The sequence below is a fragment of the Lycorma delicatula genome, chromosome 4 (genome assembly GCF_047948215.1).
Source record: "Lycorma delicatula isolate Av1 chromosome 4, ASM4794821v1, whole genome shotgun sequence".
NCBI lineage: Eukaryota > Metazoa > Arthropoda > Insecta > Hemiptera > Fulgoridae > Lycorma > Lycorma delicatula.
Genome location: NC_134458.1, coordinates 133,621,948 through 133,642,428, shown reverse-complemented (window position 1 = coordinate 133,642,428; position 20,481 = coordinate 133,621,948). Strand labels below are relative to the sequence as shown.

Here is a 20,481-nt window from a genome sequence, read left to right as displayed (position 1 = left end):
GGCGAGGCCGCAGCAGCTTCAACCGGTGAGTGAAAAAAAAGTATCCATTTGGCCAAAATTAAAAGAGGGCTATTCGGATGAAAAAAATCTATAATGCTGGTGAATCCGGTATTTTGTTTAAACTGACGCCAGAAAGAAGCCTTCAGTTTAAAAGCGAGACATATTCGGGGGGAAAATTATCAAATTATCAAAAGAAAGACTAACAGTACTAATTGCTAAAAATATGATTGGAACTAACAAAAAATAACTTCTGTTTGTAGGAAAAAGTGCTAAACTCCAATGTTTTAAAAATTTGAAATCACTTCTTGTTATGTATGAAAGTAACAAGAAAGCTTGGATGACAAGTGAAATCTTTACATCTTGGTTACGAAAATGGGACCGTGAATGAAAGATAGAAAATGACAAAATACTGCTGCTCATTGACAATTGTCCGGCTCAACCACACGTTGAAAATCTCTCGTGTATAAAGTTAGTGTTCTTACTAACGAAAACAACAGCAGTCTTACAGCCATTAGATCAAGGCGCGATCAAGTCGGTAAAAGTCCACTACAAAAAAGACTTAATTTTACAAATGACACAGGATTTAGATAAAAAAAAAGGAAACACGACTAACTATTCTGGATGCTATAATTATGTTAGGAAGATCATGGAATGAGGTTTCTCCGCTGACTGTAAAAAATTGCTTTCGACATGCAGGATTTTTACCACAGGCTGGCGAAGTTACTGACATCGCCTGCGAAGAAGAATCTTTAGCGGAATAGGACAATAATCTGCAAATCAATCGTTGTCAAATGCATTGTTTGAAGATTATCAAGAGGTTGACAAAGATTTAGAAACGCATGAAACTGTAACAGATGATGATGTAGTGGCATCCTTACTAGCAGAAATAGACGGGGACGTAAGTAATGACAACGAAGGTAACGATGAAGACATCAACCCGCCAAATCTTCCAGAAGTTTTAGCAGCAATGAAAACCTTTTGTCGGTTTCTCAGATTTACAGAAATTGCTAACGAAGAAACAAACAGTATTTGTTCTGATTTAGACAAGAACCATCAAAAACTACGTTACAACACGAAATGTTCGAAACAAGAAAAATTACAGAGTCTTTGCAGAAAAAGTATTTTTTCAATTTTTCTCTCTCTTCTTTTACTCTACCGTATTTGTATTTATTATTGCGTATTTCTGTTTTTTTATATTATTTTATTACTGAAATAAATTTATTATTATTATTATTGTATTACAATACCCATTTAAATGGCATATTAAAGTAGTACCACTAAACTACCTAAATGTCTGTTATTGTGACTATCGGTTATTGTGACGTCGGTCCCTTGGATGACACTATAAACGATATTTACTGTAAAATTTATGTATATATATACATACATATATATATATATATATATATATATATATATATATATATATATATATATATATATATATATATATATACACACACACACACACACACACACATATATATATATGTATAAATGTTATATCTTTTGAAAATTTTGTAAATTATAGCTGGATTTAAATTTATGGAGAATTCACTTAATTTTCAGTTCTATATCCAAGCTCAGTCAATTTAATTCATGTTTTGATTTAGTACTGTTCTTTATTAAATTCACTAGTTTTTTATCTTACTTAAAGTGTATTTTAATGACCACCTGTTTTTTTTCTTTTTTGTAATTTAGTGAATATTATAAAAAGTATGACACAGATTTAAAATAAAAGTTATTAACTTTTGAAGTTTTGAAATGTAAGTTAATTGTGACTCATTTAATTACATTATACTTATATAAAAGTAAATAGTTTTAAATTTAGAAATGAAACAGACAGCAGAATTTCAGAATTTAAAATATCTCTTGGTCCTTTGTAAAAGATTTAAAAAAATAAATAAAAGGACCTTAAGAGCACATTTAAACTCAAATTTCATGATATAGTAGTGAAATTTAATGAAGATTTATATAAAACGTGATATCACAAGCAATCATCTCTATATTTAGAATATGATTTTAATAGTTTCATTTTATGTCATTTTAATCAGTAGAACAAAATATCATAAGTAAATAAAGTTATTAAAATTTCATCTGTAAACTCTTAACTATGTAAGAAAGTAAAATTTAAGTAATTAAAACTATTCAAAATCACTTTTACTGAATTCTTTTCTTTAGGCCAACTTTTTCTTGTTACAATGATAAAACATATTTTTGTTTTGTAAATTTGTGTAAAATGACAAACATTTATAAAAATTATTTATCTGTAATATGATTAGTAACATATTTCATCACATAATTACTATGAAAGTTGCTGTTTGTAAGAAATAAAAGTTGAGTTAACTTCTGAAGTTACAAACTGTGATAAAAATTATGTTTTTGTAGGTTTTTATATAATTACAATCAATTTTTCTAATTTAAAAAAAATTTACTTCATTACCATCAAAGCCCTTCAAGGAGGGTTTGTGTTAAATAATATGTTAGAAATCAATTTTATAGCAAAAAATATCCGTTTAAAAGTGAAACAATTTTTTCTACATCCTTACTCTATCTAGCGGAATAACGTAGCAACCGACGTTATTTACCAGTAACCTATCTAGAGAGCAGCACGGTGTATTAAGTTGTTCGCGATAAACAAAAGAGACTTATCATTATTTTGTTAAGGCGGTTTAACCTAACAACTGTATTAACTTTGACTGCAAAGTTTGTTTCGTACCAAAAAACTTTGAAACTTTATTCATCATGTATCGTGGTGACTTAGTGAACTTATCTATTAGATTAAGTTGTTTCATTGGATTTTGTTTATCATACTATTCATATTTCGTTGAAACTCGAATGGAACACGATAAATCATACACTCCAATTTGTGACATAAGCCCTCATATGAGTTGCAGTCGTGCATTCTTATCAGAGTAAGTACTTTTAGAAGTCATTTAGTTCTTGAAGAACTTGTTAATAATCGTTAAAAAATATTATTGAGTTTTCTTTGTGTATTTTTTAAGGAAGTTGTGACTTTTAAACTTATTCTTTTTAAATTAAACCATGTTCGTAGTTGATGGTCCTTGCACTTGTCCACTAAATTGTAAATTTATATTTTACTTTTCAGTGATGGTCATAATGCGTTCTATTTTTTTCGACTATTTTGATTTCGTGATTTTTGTTCACAGAATTATAAAGAATAATAATAATTTTTAAGAATAATAATTTTTTTAAATGGGCAAATCGAGTAATACAGAGTATCCGTTTAATCTCATTTTTGGTTTAATTGTGTGCCAGTATATTGTATCTTCATTTTTTTATTTGGCTTTTAGAACATTTAGTTTTGGTTTTAATTCCTGGTGAAGGTCTCTGTTTTTGCTTGTCGTTTTGTTCATCCCATTGTTAAAATACCTGCAAATGAATGTCTGAGGTTGCATAATAATAACAATAAAAATAATGATTAAAAATTTTGAACAGAATAAAAAAAACAGTTTGGTCAAATAGCCAGTGTTCTACATTTAGAATGTTCTCAAACACAGTTTGAAAATTTTTACAGGAGCTTCAAAACATTAATGTAAGACTTTGTCTCTCATTATTTTGCTTTTTTCCAATTTCTTATTAACAGAAACAAAATGTTTGATTTTTATTTGTTTTGAACAAAAGTTTGCTCAGCTTTATTCATGCATACTTATAATAAAAAAATGTTAAAACATATTGTATTTATTCTCTTTACATCCTTATATCTAATAAAATGTTAGCATTAATTTTTTTTTTAGTTTTCCTACTTTGTTGTGGTAACAATAATGAAATGCTGTGTTAATGTGGTATGTGTTAAAAAAAAAAAATAATTTCTTACCTGGTACAATTTAATCTAACATATTGTTACCATATATTTCTAGTTGAAATATGAGACAGACAGTGATCCCCCTTGTAGTACAGTGATCCTGTCTATATTATGATAAAAAAACTATAATGCATTTTGTTTTAAAATTTGTAATTTTTAGGATAAAACTTTATGAAATCTGTTTTAAGTTAAATAATATAATAAAATGTTAATGTAATTGAGATTTATAAAACTACTTGTATTTGTATAAAAAGAGTCACTAAATATTACCTCACTATCTGATCTTATTAAAATTAAAAAAATAGTGTCCATTAAATATTAACTAAATATTTATAATTTACAATATTGTGCTATTCTTTTCACTACTGTTAATGGAGCTATCCTTTATTGAATGGGTATTGTTTTCCATTGAAAGGTGTATATTGATTCGCTTTGTATGTAGTTGTTGAGGCATGTAAGGCACCAGTTAGAGCTCCTTTGACATCAATGATGTCTCTATGTTCATTGTGGTGAACAAAGTGAAGATGTCACCTATAAGGATGATTATTGTCTTATGTTTCAGCAGAATTCTTTGTTGATATGTGACTTTATATTTGGTTCTGTGAAGAAACCAATAGTAAAAATTTTCTTCGCTAATCCTGTCACAAGAGGCTTCTTAATTTTGAGTATAGCTATGTCAATTTTGGGAATAATTACGATTCATGATAGATAACTGACAATTTTTAAGGTTGTCAGACTTAACACACATACAAGAGATATAAGCTAGTTCTGAAATAATCTAAATTCCATTTCTCATACTTTCATTTCGTCCAGAATCTTTAAATAGTTTTAGTTATTTTGTGGAAAAGTAGGACTTTATTCTGCACAAATAAATATAATTTTTTATTTATTTCATAAATTACATTACAAATATATTATTGTTGAAATATTTAATTTTTCTTCTATGCAATTAATCAGTATTGGGAACACTTATTGTGACATTTCAAGTGAGTGATATATATGTCATAGTTTTATTGCTACATTGGTGTTAATGGGAACTTTTCAGACGGAATTTTTTTTAACCTATATAAACTTGATGTTTTGTATTCTGTCAAAAAAATATTTATAGATCTCATAAGTGTTAAATTTACTAGCATCACTACTGAAGAATTGCTTTTATGCAAGATTAATGAATTGTGTTCACTATACAACCAGTACACTGATGAACAGTGTGAGGGTGTCAGTTGTAGGGCTGAATTTCTTGCATTTTAGTAGGTGTAGCATGCTGCTATCAGTTATATTTTCATATTTTTAAAGAAAACGATAAACTATATCCTGAACAAAGATTACAAACTAGAAGGGAACGAAGAAAAAGGCTTGGAACAGAGGTGGATGGAGACAGCAGTGGTGTAAGGGGTCTGCTGCCAGCCAGAACACCACATGAAGGTGACCTCAAACAAATATGGTATTAATGCTTGTTGTTCATAGGAATGGTCAAACCAGTTTCAGTAGAAACTAATGTCTTGTGTGAGGTCTTCTGCAACCATTTCAGTGACTTGACATTACTGTTGTCTGGATTACAGATAAAATTAGTGGTAGAGAACCATAAATGTATATTTACATATGTTACTATAAATCTCCAGAAACCATTTTTTTAATTTCAAAAATATATTTTCTTTTTATATAAAGTGTATGTAACGACCTATGAAGAGTGTTTCATCACTCACATGTAACATATCAGTTGGAGCAGCATGAAAAAGTTTTACTGAAATCTTGTCCTACTAGAGGATCGCGAACAACAGAGGTCTTCTAGGTCAGGACAATATTGAAAACAAAATATTGTTACTAATTACTGTTAGAACTGTTAAAAATGTTTATAGGCTGTATCTGGCCAAGCACCTAGTTTTGAATTGTATGTTGAACTGATTTAAAATCTTTTTTTTTTACAGAGATTGTATTAATAAAAGAAAAATATTGTATATGTTTTGAAAATATAGACATGAAAACAGTTCATTTGAGTAAGAATTATTAAAATTTACATAATAAATATCAAAAGTGTAGGTTCCCATAAATTCTTTTTTGTGTTCTTTGTATGGATGGGTAATATATGAACCTATGCATCTTGTGTCCCATATTTGTATCTGTATGAATGCCATTGTTTTAGGAAATAAGTAACGGTAGTAGGAAAAAGGTGGGTAGAATACTTTACTGCCGTTCTATCTTGCAAGTATTAGTTTGGGTTAATGTGTGTGGGTGTATCATACTACTATTATTGATGAAGTCAAAGTTTTAAGAGATACAACATAATAGCAAATACCGTAGATAGAAACCTTGGTAAATGGCCTGAAAAAGTGGCACAGTCTGTACAAAATATTATTTTGCTAATGTAATTTTTAAAATGAACAGCCATGTTGTTTGTTTAGATTCTTTGTATTTGTGTTTTATTCTTTTAATACTAGAAACCAGAAATTATTTCTTACTAACGTTTTATTTATTGTAATACGTTGACTTTTATATTTTCATTGTTTATAAAAGATCCCCATTCTTTATAAAGGTTTGTGTATAGCATAATGTAATTTGCTGTAATTTAATGTGAAAAGTACTATATTGCACTGTGTTAATATGACTTTGTGAAATAATAAATTATTTGCAAATTTTTGGGTTATATTGTTTCTTTAAATGTTTGCAGGTATGGTAAAGGTTTTGGGCTTGTAAATGCTGTACTTGGAAATGATTCTGTTTTAAACAAACCAAATGGTGTTATTGGATGCATATTTTATGCCTTGTTTTTCATTCTGAGTAAGTATTTGATTGTATTATTATTAATGTATGCAATTTGTGTTTTTTTAAAGGCAAATGCTGATGAGTTGTAGGGATTGTGAGAAAAGGAGTTTACAGAATTGGTACAAAAGTTTAAAATTATTATGTTCTTTGTACGTATGGAAAAAACCTCCTCTAAATGTACACATATATGTTTTTAAGGAAATTTCTGTAATTTTTATAGACAGATCCTTCTCACCAAAATGATGAAAAATTTTGTATAAACATAGATCTGAAAAATACACTTTTTCAGGTTATAGCTAGCAAAATATTTCTTGTACATTTCTGTTCCAAACATCAAATAATGTTATACTGAACCCCTTCAGATACAAATTATTGAGCAAAATTAATGATTTTATATATAAATTTACATGAGAAATTGAAAAAAAAATCAGTCATGAGAGATTCAGAAGTGTATCTCCAGTAGCTTCCAAAAAAATTTGGAAAATTTGGACTAATGTTAATTGGAGTTAATCATTAAAAACTGTTTGGGTATGTCATCAGTCACTATAGTAATTTCTTTCACTTCTTTTAGTTTCTTCTCTACACTGATATATGTGGTTTGCTTCTTTTTCTTCAGTTCTTCTGAAAATTTGTAAATTTCTTATGTTATTGATCTTCTTGTACTACTTGCAGGAAAATCATATAATATATTTGCATCATTTTATTAGCATAAAAATATTGAATATCATTGTGCTTTTAATGTCTTGACTCTGTTACAAGCAATTATTTTCTTAATGTTGTATTACAGAATTTAAAAAAAAAAATTAACTATTAATGTATGATTGAATCTAATATTTCAAAAGTTTCCAGGTATCTTGTGTAGCTTTGCCGATTCAGAGTCTGTAGGAAACTGCATTTCTTGTTTGATTTATAAGTGTATCTGCTATTTGATTAATTTTTTGATTTGCCTGGCATCATAATAGTATTTGGGAGGTGGTGTTGAGAAGTTGTTACTGGTGGACAGGAATATTAAGTTTGCGGGCAGAGTGTGAAACGCATTGTCAGATGTTTGTATCAGATCAAGTGATACAATATCAGTCTACAACAAGTTTGCTCTAAAACTGAACACAGTATTATTTTAAATATTTTTCTGTAATACCATACTTAGCCTTTATCACTTACTTTTTTTGCTTACTTTGTCACCCATGTGTCACTGGTTTTTTCTTTTCTTTTTTCTCAAACACACAATAACTGGAGGAATTTGTCTTGAAATGTTAAGTAAACGGCTAATGCCTAAACTAGAGGCAGACATTGAGAACATCATTTTTGTATAAGCTGGAGTTTCGTCCAATTGGCAAGTAGATTACAAAATTATCTGGATGAACATGTTCCAAGAGGTTAGATTGACCATGCAACAGATGAAAATATGACGTTGGTACAGTGACCACAAAGAAGTCCAAATTTAATACTTTTTGACTATTCTTTGTGTGTTTATAAAAGACAAAAGTTTTTGTCTCTTCCCTTCCTGTTGTTGTAAATTACTTAAAAAACAAATTATAAATGCTATTACTAGGGTTGAACAGGCTATTCTTTCATGTATTTAGGATGAATTGGACTATTTTGTTGGTACCTATCACTTGAACACCTGTAAATATAAACTTTAAGAAATTTCCTGTAAAATCATACCAGCAATAATCTTAATTTTTAAAAAAAATAAGTTTTTTACAAATTATCAACAGTATTTCTTTCATTTGTAATCAATGTGTATATGAATCCTGGGCATGCACAGTTCACTTTTGTGGGCATGTGTTTGCACAAAAAAGAACTAATCTATTAGGTATCATATATAACAATTTACAAATAAGTATTAATTATTCATAATTGCTTTTGTTCTTGTAAGTCTAAAAATTAATTAGTTTCAATATCATTTTTATTTATTTTTTTTTTAGTAATTCACTGAAATTTATAATCTGAACTAAATTTATACAAGTTATATTAAGTTATATAACCCATTTCCTCGGAGTAATTAACTTAAACTTTAAATATGAGTACTACAGTAAAATGAAAACATAAACAACATAAACAACATGTTAAGTTATATTAAGTTTATACAAGTTATATTGAAAGTCAGTGTGAAAAAACTGCTTCTTTGTTTCATTCCATACTTGTCATTTATTTATTTTTTTAATATTTCAATTATAATTTTATTGGAAACCAATGGCACTTCTATGATTTTGTAATTGGTTTGGTGATAATTGAAGAAATATTTTTATATTTTTTCTTCCTTAAACATTCCTTTCTTCAAAGATTCTTTATAAATAAGTACAAACTAACTTGTAATTATTGCCAACAAAAGTTTTTTGCTTATTCAAATGAAATGATTGATTTAATACTTATATTGATTTTTATCATGATCTCAACAATTATTTTATTTATGTGCTAACTAGTATTTTATGATTATCACTAAGAACTGTAATTTGTTGTTTAAAAAATAAAATAATGTGTGTGTGTGTATGTGCACACTTGTGCGCATGTGTGTACAGTAGATGCCATTTATTAGAATCACTGGATAATTGAATAATCTGGATTATTGAATCATTTTTCTAAAACCTAAACCAAAATACAGGAAATTTGTTTAAATTTCTTCATGTAATAGAGTGAAGAATGAGCTTATTATATTAACATTTTAATATTTTACGTTTATTTGTTATAATAAAAAACAGATTATGTTTATTGTACTGCATTATGTTGTTTATGTTTTCATTTTACTGTAGTACTCATATTTAAAGTTTAAGTTAATTACTCCGAGGAAATGGGTTATATCATTCCATGGTCTTGCTGCTAACTGGTTAAAGAAAAACACTGTGGCGCCAGATTTCCATCGGTAAAATTTTGCAGACCAAATATGTGTACATGCAGTGCACGTACACATAAAGCCGTATTCATTTGTTGTATTTCAAGCCATATTTGTCTTTCAGTGCGTTTCATCTTTCTACATTGAGTATACTGCATATACTAAATCTTTTAGTTTTCTTTTTGTGTGTGCTTCAGCTGTTGTTAATGTTTAGTGTTACATTATTATTGTTTCATTATGATCAATTGTGATTTTGTCCGTTTTCTATTTTTTGTGTAATGTACTGAAATTCCTCCTCTATGAATCATGAGACCTTGCCGTTGGTGAGGGGGCTTGAGTGCTCAGGGATACAGAGTAGCTGGACCGAAGGTGCAACCATATCGGAGAGGTATCTGTTGAGAGCCAGACTAAGGAATGATTCCTGAAAGAGGGCAGCAGCTCTTTCAGTAGTTGTTAGGGGCGTGAGTCAGGACGACTTAAACGGCCGTATCAACATCACTCAGTCCTCTGAGTACTGCGCAGCTGAAAGCAATGGAAAACTACAGCTGTTTTTTTTTCCCAAGAAAATGTGGCTCTGCATTTTCAAAAGCAATAATGGAGGCGCCTTCCTTGGTAAAATATTCCGGAGGTAAAATAGTCCCCCGTTCGGATCTCCGGGTGGGGACTACTAAGGAAGGGGTCACCAGAAAAGTAAAAAATAACATTCTACGAGTCGGAGCGTGGAATGTTAGAAGCTTAAAAAAGGTTGGTAGGCTAGAGAATTTAAAAAGGGAAATGGATAGGGTAAACGTGGATATAGTAGGAATTAGTGAGGTTCGGTGGGAAGAGGAAGGCGACTTTTGGTCGGGTGACTTTAGAGTAATTAACTCAGCGTCAAATAATGGGCAGGCAGGAGTAGGTTTCGTGATGAACAAGAAAATAGGGAGGAGAGTGGAGTATTTCAAGACGCATAGCGATAGAGTCATTGTAATAAGGATAAATTCAAAACCTAAACCGACAACGATTGTTAACGTCTATATGCCTACAAGCGCCCATGATGATGATGAGGTAGAATGTGTATACGAAGAGATTGATGAAGCAATTAAACACGTAAAAGGAGATGAAAATTTAATAATAGTTGGAGATTGGAATGCAAGCATTGGAAAAGGCAAGGAAGGAAATATAGTGGGTGAATACGGGCTGGGCAAAAGGAATGAAAGAGGGGACCGACTTATAGAGTTTTGCACGAAGTATAATTTAGTAATTGCCAACACCCAATTTAAAAATCATAATAGAAGAATATACACTTGGAAAAAGCCAGGCGATACTGGAAGGTATCAGATAGATTATATCATGGTTAAGCAAAGATTTAGAAATCAACTCGTTGACTGCAAAACTTACCCTGGAGCAGACATTGATAGCGACCATAATTTGGTGATAATGAAATGTAGATTGGGTTTTAAAAACCTGAAGAAAAGGTGTCAGATGAATCGGTGGAATTTAGAGAAGCTTGAGGAAGAGGAGGTAAAGAAGATTTTTGAGGAGGACATCGCTAGAGGTCTGAGTAAAAAAGATAAGATAGAAAATGTAGAAGAAGAATGGGAGAATGTTAAAAAGGAAATTCTTAAATCAGCAGAAGCGAACTTAGGCGGAATAAAGAGAACTGGTAGAAAACCTTGGGTTTCAGACGATATATTGCAGCTGATGGATGAACGTAGAAAATATAAGAATGCTAGTGATGAAGAAAGTAAAAGGAACTATCGGCAATTAAGAAATGCTATAAACAGGAAGTGCAAACTGGCGAAAGAAGAGTGGATTAAAGAAAAGTGTTCAGAAGTGGAAAGAGAAATGAACATTGGTAAAATAGACGGAGCATACAGGAAAGTTAAGGAAAATTTTGGGGTACATAAATTAAAATCTAATAATGTGTTAAACAAAGATGGTACACCTATATATAATACGAAAGGTAAAGTCGATAGATGGGTGGAATATATTGAAGAGTTATACGGAGGAAATGAATTAGAAAATGGTTTTATAGAGGAAGAAGAGGAAGTTGAGGAGGATGAAATGGGAGAAACAATACTGAGATCTGAATTTAAGAGAGCATTAAAAGATTTAAATGGCAGAAAGGCTCCTGGAATAGACGGAATACCTGTAGAATTACTGCGCAGTGCAGGGGAGGAGGCGATTGATAGATTATACAAACTGGTGTGTAATATTTATGAAAAAGGGGAATTTCCGTCAGACTTCAAAAAAAGTGTTATAGTAATGATACCAAAGAAATCAGGGGCAGATAAATGTGAAGAATACAGAACAATTAGTTTAACTAGTCATGCATCAAAAATCTTAACTAGAATTCTATACAGAAGAATTGAGAGGAGAGTGGAGGAAGTGTTAGGAGAAGACCAATTTGGTTTCAGGAAAAGTATAGGGACACGGAAAGCAATTTTAGGCCTCAGATTAATAGTAGAAGGAAGATTAAAGAAAAACAAACCAACATACTTGGCGTTTATAGACCTAGAAAAGGCATTCGATAACGTAGACTGGAATAAAATGTTCAGCATTTTAAAAAAATTAGAGTTCAAATACAGAGATAGAAGAACAATTGCTAACATGTACAGGAACCAAACAGCAACAGTAGCAATTGAAGAACATAAGAAAGAAGCCATAATAAGAAAGGGAGTCCGACAAGGATGTTCTCTATCTCCGTTACTTTTTAATCTTTACATGGAACTAGCAGTTAATGATGTTAAAGAACAATTTAGATTCGGAGTAACAGTACAAGGTGAAAAGATAAAGATGCTACGATTTGCTGATGATATAGTAATTCTAGCCGAGAATAAAAAGGATTTAGAAGAAACAATGAACGGCATAGATGAAGTCCTACGCAAGAACTATCGCATGAAAATAAACAAGAACAAAACAAAAGTAATGAAATGTAGTAGAAATAACAAAGATGGACCACTGAATGTGAAAATAGGAGGAGAAAAGATTATGGAGGTAGAAGAATTTTGTTATTTGGGAAGTAGAATTACTAAAGATGGACGAAGCAGGAGCGATATAAAATGCCGAATAGCACAAGCTAAACGAGCCTTCAGTAAGAAATATAAGTTGTTTACATCAAAAATTAATTTAAATGTCAGGAAAAGATTTTTGAAAGTGTATGTTTGGAGTGTCGCTTTATATGGAAGTGAAACTTGGACAATCGGAGTATCTGAGAAGAAAAGGTTAGAAGCTTTTGAAATGTGGTGCTATAGGAGAATGTTAAAAATCAGATGGGTGGATAAAGTGACAAATGAGGAGGTATTGCGGCAAATAGATGAAGAAAGAAGCATTTGGAAAAATATAGTTAAAAGAAGAGACAGACTTATAGGCCACATACTAAGGCATCCTGGAATAGTCGCTTTAATTTTGGAAGGACAGGTAGAAGGGAAAAATTGTGTAGGCAGGCCACGTTTGGAATATGTAAAACAAATTGTTAGGGATGTAGGATGTAGAGGGTATACTGAAATGAAACGACTAGCACTAGATAGGGAATCTTGGAGAGCTGCATCAAACCAGTCAAGTGACTGAAGACAAAAAAAAAAAAAAAAAAAAAAAAGTACTGAAATTTTTGTGAATTTCAAAGCCGTCACATAAACGTCATAAGGACTTAAATTTACATGAGAAATTAGATGTTTTAAAAAAATATGATAAACTTCCTAATTGTAGTCAGCGAGAAGTTGCAATGACACTGGGAATTTCTCAGACTTCATTTTCTCATATCATTAAAAGCTGCAAAGAATTGGAGGCTGCAGTTGTCTTAAATGAGAATGTGAACATAAAGAGGAAACATGATGATAAGAATGAAAATGTTGAACACACTTTATTAAAGTGGTTCACTGAGGCAAGAACACTAAATGTGCCCATCAGTTGTGGAATCTTAATGGTAAAAGCAAAACAATTTGCAGAAAAATTTGGTAATGATTGCAACCATCAAATGGTTGGCTCTCTTGTTGGAAAGAGAGAAACTATATTGTTTACAAGAAAATCATTTGGCGAAAAATTGGATGCTGATCAACCTGCTGCAGACGACTGGGGTAAGAACTGCATTCCTGAAATTTCAAAAAATCTCAAACGTGTAAAATGCAGAAATACCGCATAACAGTTCTCCTCACTTGCAACATGAGTGGAAGTGATAAAAAAGAACTCCTAGTTATAGGTAAATCAGAAAATCTTAGATCTTTCTTTGTCTGTAAACTACAATTCAAACAAAAATGCATGGATGAGATCTTATTTTATTTCCCAGTTTTTGATTAAATGGAATGAAAAATTAATCAGTCAGAAAAGATAAATAGCTTTAATTTTGGACAATTATACAGCTCGTACATCAGCAAGTTATAATTTTAAAAGCATTGAATTATTTTTTTTACTGTTGAATGCAATGGCTTTAATACAGCCCTTAGATCAGGGAATTATAAAAACCCTGAGTTTTATATAAAAAAAATATGAAGAGATTTAGTAACTGATTTTTTTTTTTTTTTAGTATCTGATTTTAATATCTTTTTATACTTTTTATAATACAGTTCTGTATTTAATAGAACTGACTAAAACAAAAACACATGACAGTAAAGATAAGTTTTTCTTTTTGTTTTTTCAGTATTAGATTAGTTTGTTTTAACTTATCTTATTATCTAAATTAATACTTTACCTAATACATATAGTCTGTGTATGTAACTGCGTACATTATGTTTTATGATCTTTTTATGTAAAATTAGGTTATGCTTGTAAGCATACAGGAGAATGACCTTCAATGCTTAATTGAATCAGCCAGTTAATTGACTCAGTTTTGTTATATACAAAAGTGATTCTTATAAGTGGCATCTAATGTATAACTAAAATAAATTTTTTTTTTTTTTTTTTTTTTTAGCATAACAGTTTTATCAGTATGTTAGCTGATAGAAGTAAAAAAAAATCATGGTATCTAAAATAAAAATATTGTAATAACAGCTAAGTAGAACTGGACATATACAGTCTTAGGGGCTGTTGCAGTTCATTCTTTGAGGAACTATCATGGAATGAGCAACTCCTAGGTTTTTCTTACCCAGAAATGAATAACACTTAATGGTAGTTTAAATTCCTGGTAAAATACTAGGTCTTCACTAAAACTAAATTGATTCATGAGAAAACAACTTATACATTAAGTGTCAATAGATGTTAGTAGTAGAATCGGTTATAGCAGTAATAGTACAAAAATTTTGAAGTAATAAGTAATCACAGTAACTTTACAACAAGTAATTGAAGTAAATGAACTCTTACACTACTTAAACACTTTAAGTTATACCTTTTTTTTTGTAATAAATTTTAAACAAAGCTGGCTGCTATGATCATAATCTTCTAATAAATTATTATAATATGTAGGCAATTACAACATCTAATGTTATTTAACTTTGATTATATGTGACAACTGGTTTATTGTGATATATCAGTTTTTGTGCTCTATCTAGAAGTTGCACAAAAACTGAACCACTGATAAATTAACCATTTGGTAAAATTAAGCCTCCTACAATTGGTCAATTTAAAATTAATCTAAAACTGAATATCAGATTGTAAAACAGGAATGACTGAATTGTAAATATATTTATATGGCTGTATATATAGTAGTAAGTTCATAATTTTCAAGGAGGATTCAATAAAAATCAAACTTCTAAATTGCAAGGAAGTGGATGAATTGTCATGGAGGGAAAATATTTTTCTTTCTTATACTGCTTTGACAATCAACAAAGATTCTAAATCGTAAAACATGTCAAACCATTAGATATAATAGTTAATATATTTTTAGTAAATTAATTTTCATTTATCAACAACTTTATTTTTTATTTTTTTTCACAGGTTTCTGGAATAAATATGCAGTTATTATAACTCTTATGGTATTAGCCAGTTTGTCAAATTTTGCTTCAGCATACCTAGCAGCTGTTCTTTATTTTGCCCTTTATGATGCATGTGTTGTGTGCATATCGACATATGTGATTAATGCTGTTTTACTTTTATTAGCTAGTCAGAAATTAAAATCATTTAAAATTAAGAATACTAAATTGCTCTGAAAAAAGAAAAAAAAAATTTATATGAATAATAAATTAATTATAATTAATTTATTTTTAATGAAATTTTATTCAATTTTTTAATGTTTAACAGATAAAACTTTTTTTGTAATTAAAAAAAAATTATGAAATTTTAATTACTCTATCAGTTACTTGTAAAAAAATTGTTCTCTATTATATGTAAACAGTGTTTGACAATAAGGAATGTTTCTTGTTTGCATTATAGGTATATTAACAGGTGTTTATATATTAAAAGAAGTGTTCTTATCGTACTAGTACTGCATGTCTGTTTGCTTTTTGTTTAAGAAAACAAAGTTGAGTCTTGTTATGTTGTGTAATTGAATGAAACTTTATAGTTTTTAGAAAATTAATTATTTTTCATAAATTTAAGATCTGAAGAATTTCTATATTATAATATACTGAATTTAATAAGTTTTATGCCATTTTCTTTTGTGAATCATCATGTTACAGCCTTTGTAAAATAAGACTGTGTGTATTATTATGATGAGCTGTGAATTCAAAGATTTATTTCTTTTAATCGGATTTAATTGCTTATGATAATTTCAGTATAAAATAAATGCAATATTATTTTGTGATATCTTTGGTTCAGTTAATATACTGCCGCTTGAAGGTGTGTCTTAACCCATCTGTTAATTTTCAGGTGGATCCATCTTAAAAATTTCAAGCGTAAAACATTAATGGTGCATCCATACATTTAGGTTTAAAACTTCCTACATATCTTTCCCCCTATATTGAGATGATTCTAGCTGGATAAATACGTTACTCTTTTTGCATTACTGATTGATTTCGTACAATATTGCACAATAATTTATAACATTATAATCATGTTTTGTTTATTTTTTATTTATAATAAAACTAGTCAAAATTGAAACTAAATATTTTTTTATTTTTTTACGAGCATCAACTGCTGTGGTCATTAGCTCAATGGAAATTTGTAGCGTATGAAAAATGCCATGCCTGATCGGGAATCAAACCTGGGACCTCTGGATGAAAGGTCAAGATGTTACCATTCTACCACAGATCGGCATAATCTTTCAAATCTATGTTATGTATATACAAATTATATAGATTTGAAGTTTTTTTAAGTGGCAAATTTTAAATTATTATTTTTTGTCCAAATTATTATTATAGTTATTAATTGTCTAAAAATACTCGAGAAACATTTTTCAAAATAAGAAAAAAATCTGTGATAGTAAGTTTAATATATGGAGATTTTTTAACTAATAAAAAACTATTTATATATTATTCATAAAAAGATACTATTTGAAAGTCCACTATTTTCTAGAAAGATTTTGTGTATATGGTTAATTGAAACCAACTCTCCCGTACTGTATTTGGGCTGATAGCCTAGAGATTGTAAATTAAAAAAAAACAAAAAAAAACATAAAATTAATAGGCAAATTAACATTTTAATAGGTATTCTGTTTTGATTGTATATAGGTGTGCTTTTTTTTATAGATAAAAAGTTTTATTTATAGGAATGTTCTTTTAATTTTATTCCTCTTACAAAACAGGAAACAATTAATATATTATTGTTGAATATGTTTTCATTTGTTTGATTAAGTTGATTTTAATTTGATATCTATTACAATACAGGAAGCAGTTAATGTATTTGTATCAAATACAAATTTATTTGCTTCTTTAAATCGGGTATCTTTTCTTATATATATAATTAGCAGATTCTTTATCAGTATTTCTGATATCACAATTTTCCAGTAATACAGGTACTTTGACACGAACAGATGCAAATGTTGATGGCATACATATTAATGAGCTACTTGAACTTTCAGCTGTGTTTAATAAAGTTGGCCTTTCTTGTGGTTTATTTGAAAACTAAGAAGATACAGTAGAAGAAGATGCTGCTGCACCAGCCGTGCAACAGCTCTCAGTAGTTTAGCACAGTTGCAGAGACGTGCTGTATAAGGAGAAGTTAGCAATTTCCAAACAAGGCAGGCTGCAAATTTTACTAAAGTTGCAGCAAAAAAGACTGAAGCAATTAAAAAACCTTTATTGTTTTTCAAAAACCATTATGGAAACCGGTCGACATTAAGGACACAGTTTCTACAACCAGGGTTGGGCAAAATCAGTCTTGTCAGTCGCTAATATGCAAAACTTTTACATTAGCTAAACTACTGAGAGCTGTTGTACGGCTGGTGCAGCAGCATCTTCTTCCACTGTATCATTCTCTTGGTTTTCAGTTAAACTGCAGACATGGTTAACTTTATTAAAAACAGCTGCAAGTTCAAGTTCAAGTAGCTCATTAATATCTAAGCCATCGACATTTGCATCTGTTCATGTCAAAGTACCTGTATATATATATATATATATATATATATATATATATATGTAACATATATCATTTTTTTTCTAATGGGCTTTTTGAAAATTCTCAAGAGGTTTTTCCTAGATTATGGATCAATCAATGATATGTATCAGTACACTTTTTTATAATGTCTTTACCAAAATGTTACCAGTATATCATTTTGTTTTAATACAAGAAGGGAGAGGGGATACTACCTTGCTTCTTTGTTTCTTTTTACTTTTACTATCGTTGATCATTAATTTTACAGCTATTTAGCATTGAGATTTTAGTTCAGCCATATTAATGTGATTTTGTTGGATTAGATATACTATTGTTTGATTTTTTAGTTTATTTTTAAGTAATTATTTTTTCTTAGATTTCTGTGCTGACCAGTACTTTTTTAAATTTACAAGGTTTTATGGCTTTAGTAGGTATTTATAAGAGATATTATATTTCTTGTTATGCATTTATTACATTTAAGTTGTTATTACTAATCATTAAATATATATTTATTTTTCAATTAGTATTTTATTTTGACTACTGTTACTTTTAAATTAAAAGTTTTTGTTTCTGTTCTTTATGATTTATTTGTAAAACAGTATGGATTTTGGTTTTGGTTGCGATCAGTAATAGTGTTGTAAGTTGTGCCTTTTATTATGTTTTAAACCATATTTTAATACTGCATTAGAAGTTTTTTTTTTTACAAAAATAACATATTGAAGGAAACTTCTGTGAGATAGAAGTGGTGAATATTTTCAGTGTTCTATTATTAAATAATTGAATTTCATTCTAAGTATTATATAAATTATTATAGAAATTAGCCATGACACCTTCTAATTTGTGTGATCACGAATGGTTGAATGATTTCTCAGTATTAAGCAGATGTACTGGAATGGATCAGATGTTTCTGTTGTATGCAGTTCTACTGTTAGTCGCATTTACATTTTATTTTGTCTGCAGTTAATATTTTTTATTGTTCTAAATAGCAGGTTATATTGAATGTTTATTTGTATATGTAACCTGCAAATGCAGGTTAACTGCCCAATTACAGTCATTTAAGACTGATATGTAGCATGTAAAAAATACAAACCTAGACCAGGATTTGATTACAATAACTTTTGGATGAAAGGCAGAGACTGCCACTTCACCAAGATTGGGTGTATGAGGAGCACAACACCAAAAAGCCTACGGTTTTAAAATTTTGTGATTTTTTATCAGCCAAGTAAATAATTTTTCTGCATTTAAAATTTAGACTGTAATTTATGTTTCTTTTACAAAAATTGTTGAGTAACATTGCAATCTCTAGATATGTGTTGTGCTTATTCAAAATTTTTGTTCCACTCTAAAGTAGTGAAATATTTTCGTATGTTCTCACCTCTAAAGACAAATTTTTATGTGCATTTTTAATCATTTATTACAACGTAATAAATTGCTACATATAATAAACTAAAAAACTACTATTGTATGTTATATTTTGACTTTCAAAAGTCAAAAGTAGTGACAAGTTTCACTTGTCACTACAGTGATATTACAGTGTTTATTTTTAAATGAAAAAAAAATTATTTATTTGTGAATTTTTATGTTTAGCTGACATAAAGGAAATTTATTTTTTTTGCTCTGGAGAAATAAATTTTAAAATTCACAAAATAATTAATTTAAAAAAAATTGGAACTGTTTATTAAATCACTGAATATTATGTTTGGTTGATTTTGAGGAGTTTAACAAATTGAAAAACGTTACTAAATCAAGTTCTGTCGAAAGCTTGGTGTTATCCAAAGTGAAACAGTTTATAATAAGTAGCTACAACTAGTAGCCATTTCAAAAGAGTAATATGAAAAATAGTTTCTAGCAATGGACCACCGTGGTAAGTGTACAGTTACAAGGGGGACTACTTCAAATGTGACAAGGATTGATAAGCTACTTTCATGGCCTTTGCTTGAATACTTTTTGAACAAATCTTGTATTTAGAGGCTGATGTTAATCTCTGAATTATTACTCTGTATTTTGTTTGTTATATAATTTTATTAGCTTTTATAATACTATTTGGTATACTAATAAAATGTGTGTTAATTGCTTATTAATTGTTATTGTTTACAATACAACTTGTGAAACATATTATTTCTGTTTACTTTTAATTGATGCAATGACTACAGAATCTTCTTTCATTTTATTATAAAACTAATTATTAAATTAATTAGTATTATTAATCACAATAATTATTAACAAAACTACCTCAGATTTTGGTTATACAAACATCATGGTCTGACACTACTGCTATGTGTCAATAGGGAAATGAAATCACGCATAAACTATGGGTGACTGTGCCAGTGCAATAACAATTAGACAAATTTCATCATTAACCTTACAAGTTATATGAATTAGCATTAATTTCTATATAAAAATAGCAAAAAAGAAAAAAAATGTGATAAGCAAATTAGTTGGGTCACTGTTTATCTCATCTTGTGTTATTTTCTTTTCCAATGCACTTTACAAAGTAGCCACTAAGTTACATTAAATATGTACTATGAAGTATTATTGAAATCTATTACAACTGATTGTTTCTATAACTGTCATAATATATATATATATATATATATATATATATATATATATATACACACACTAAGAGAGCAGACAATGATTTATTTCATTTTGATTGGTTGAATTCCCTTTTTGA

At 29.2% G+C, this 20,481-nt stretch overlaps 1 protein-coding gene across 1 annotated transcript; it reads left to right on the top strand.

The window, feature by feature from the left end:
- The first annotated feature begins 2,647 nt into the window (after nucleotides 1-2,647).
- Nucleotides 2,648-18,324, top strand: Vkor (Vitamin-K epoxide reductase). The gene is made up of 3 exons (XM_075364194.1): nucleotides 2,648-2,915; nucleotides 6,495-6,604; nucleotides 15,273-18,324. Exons 1-3 carry the CDS (start codon nucleotides 2,746-2,748, stop codon nucleotides 15,482-15,484), a joined length of 492 nt encoding a protein of 163 aa, XP_075220309.1. The 5' UTR covers nucleotides 2,648-2,745; the 3' UTR covers nucleotides 15,485-18,324.
- The last annotated feature ends 2,157 nt before the right edge of the window (nucleotides 18,325-20,481 follow it).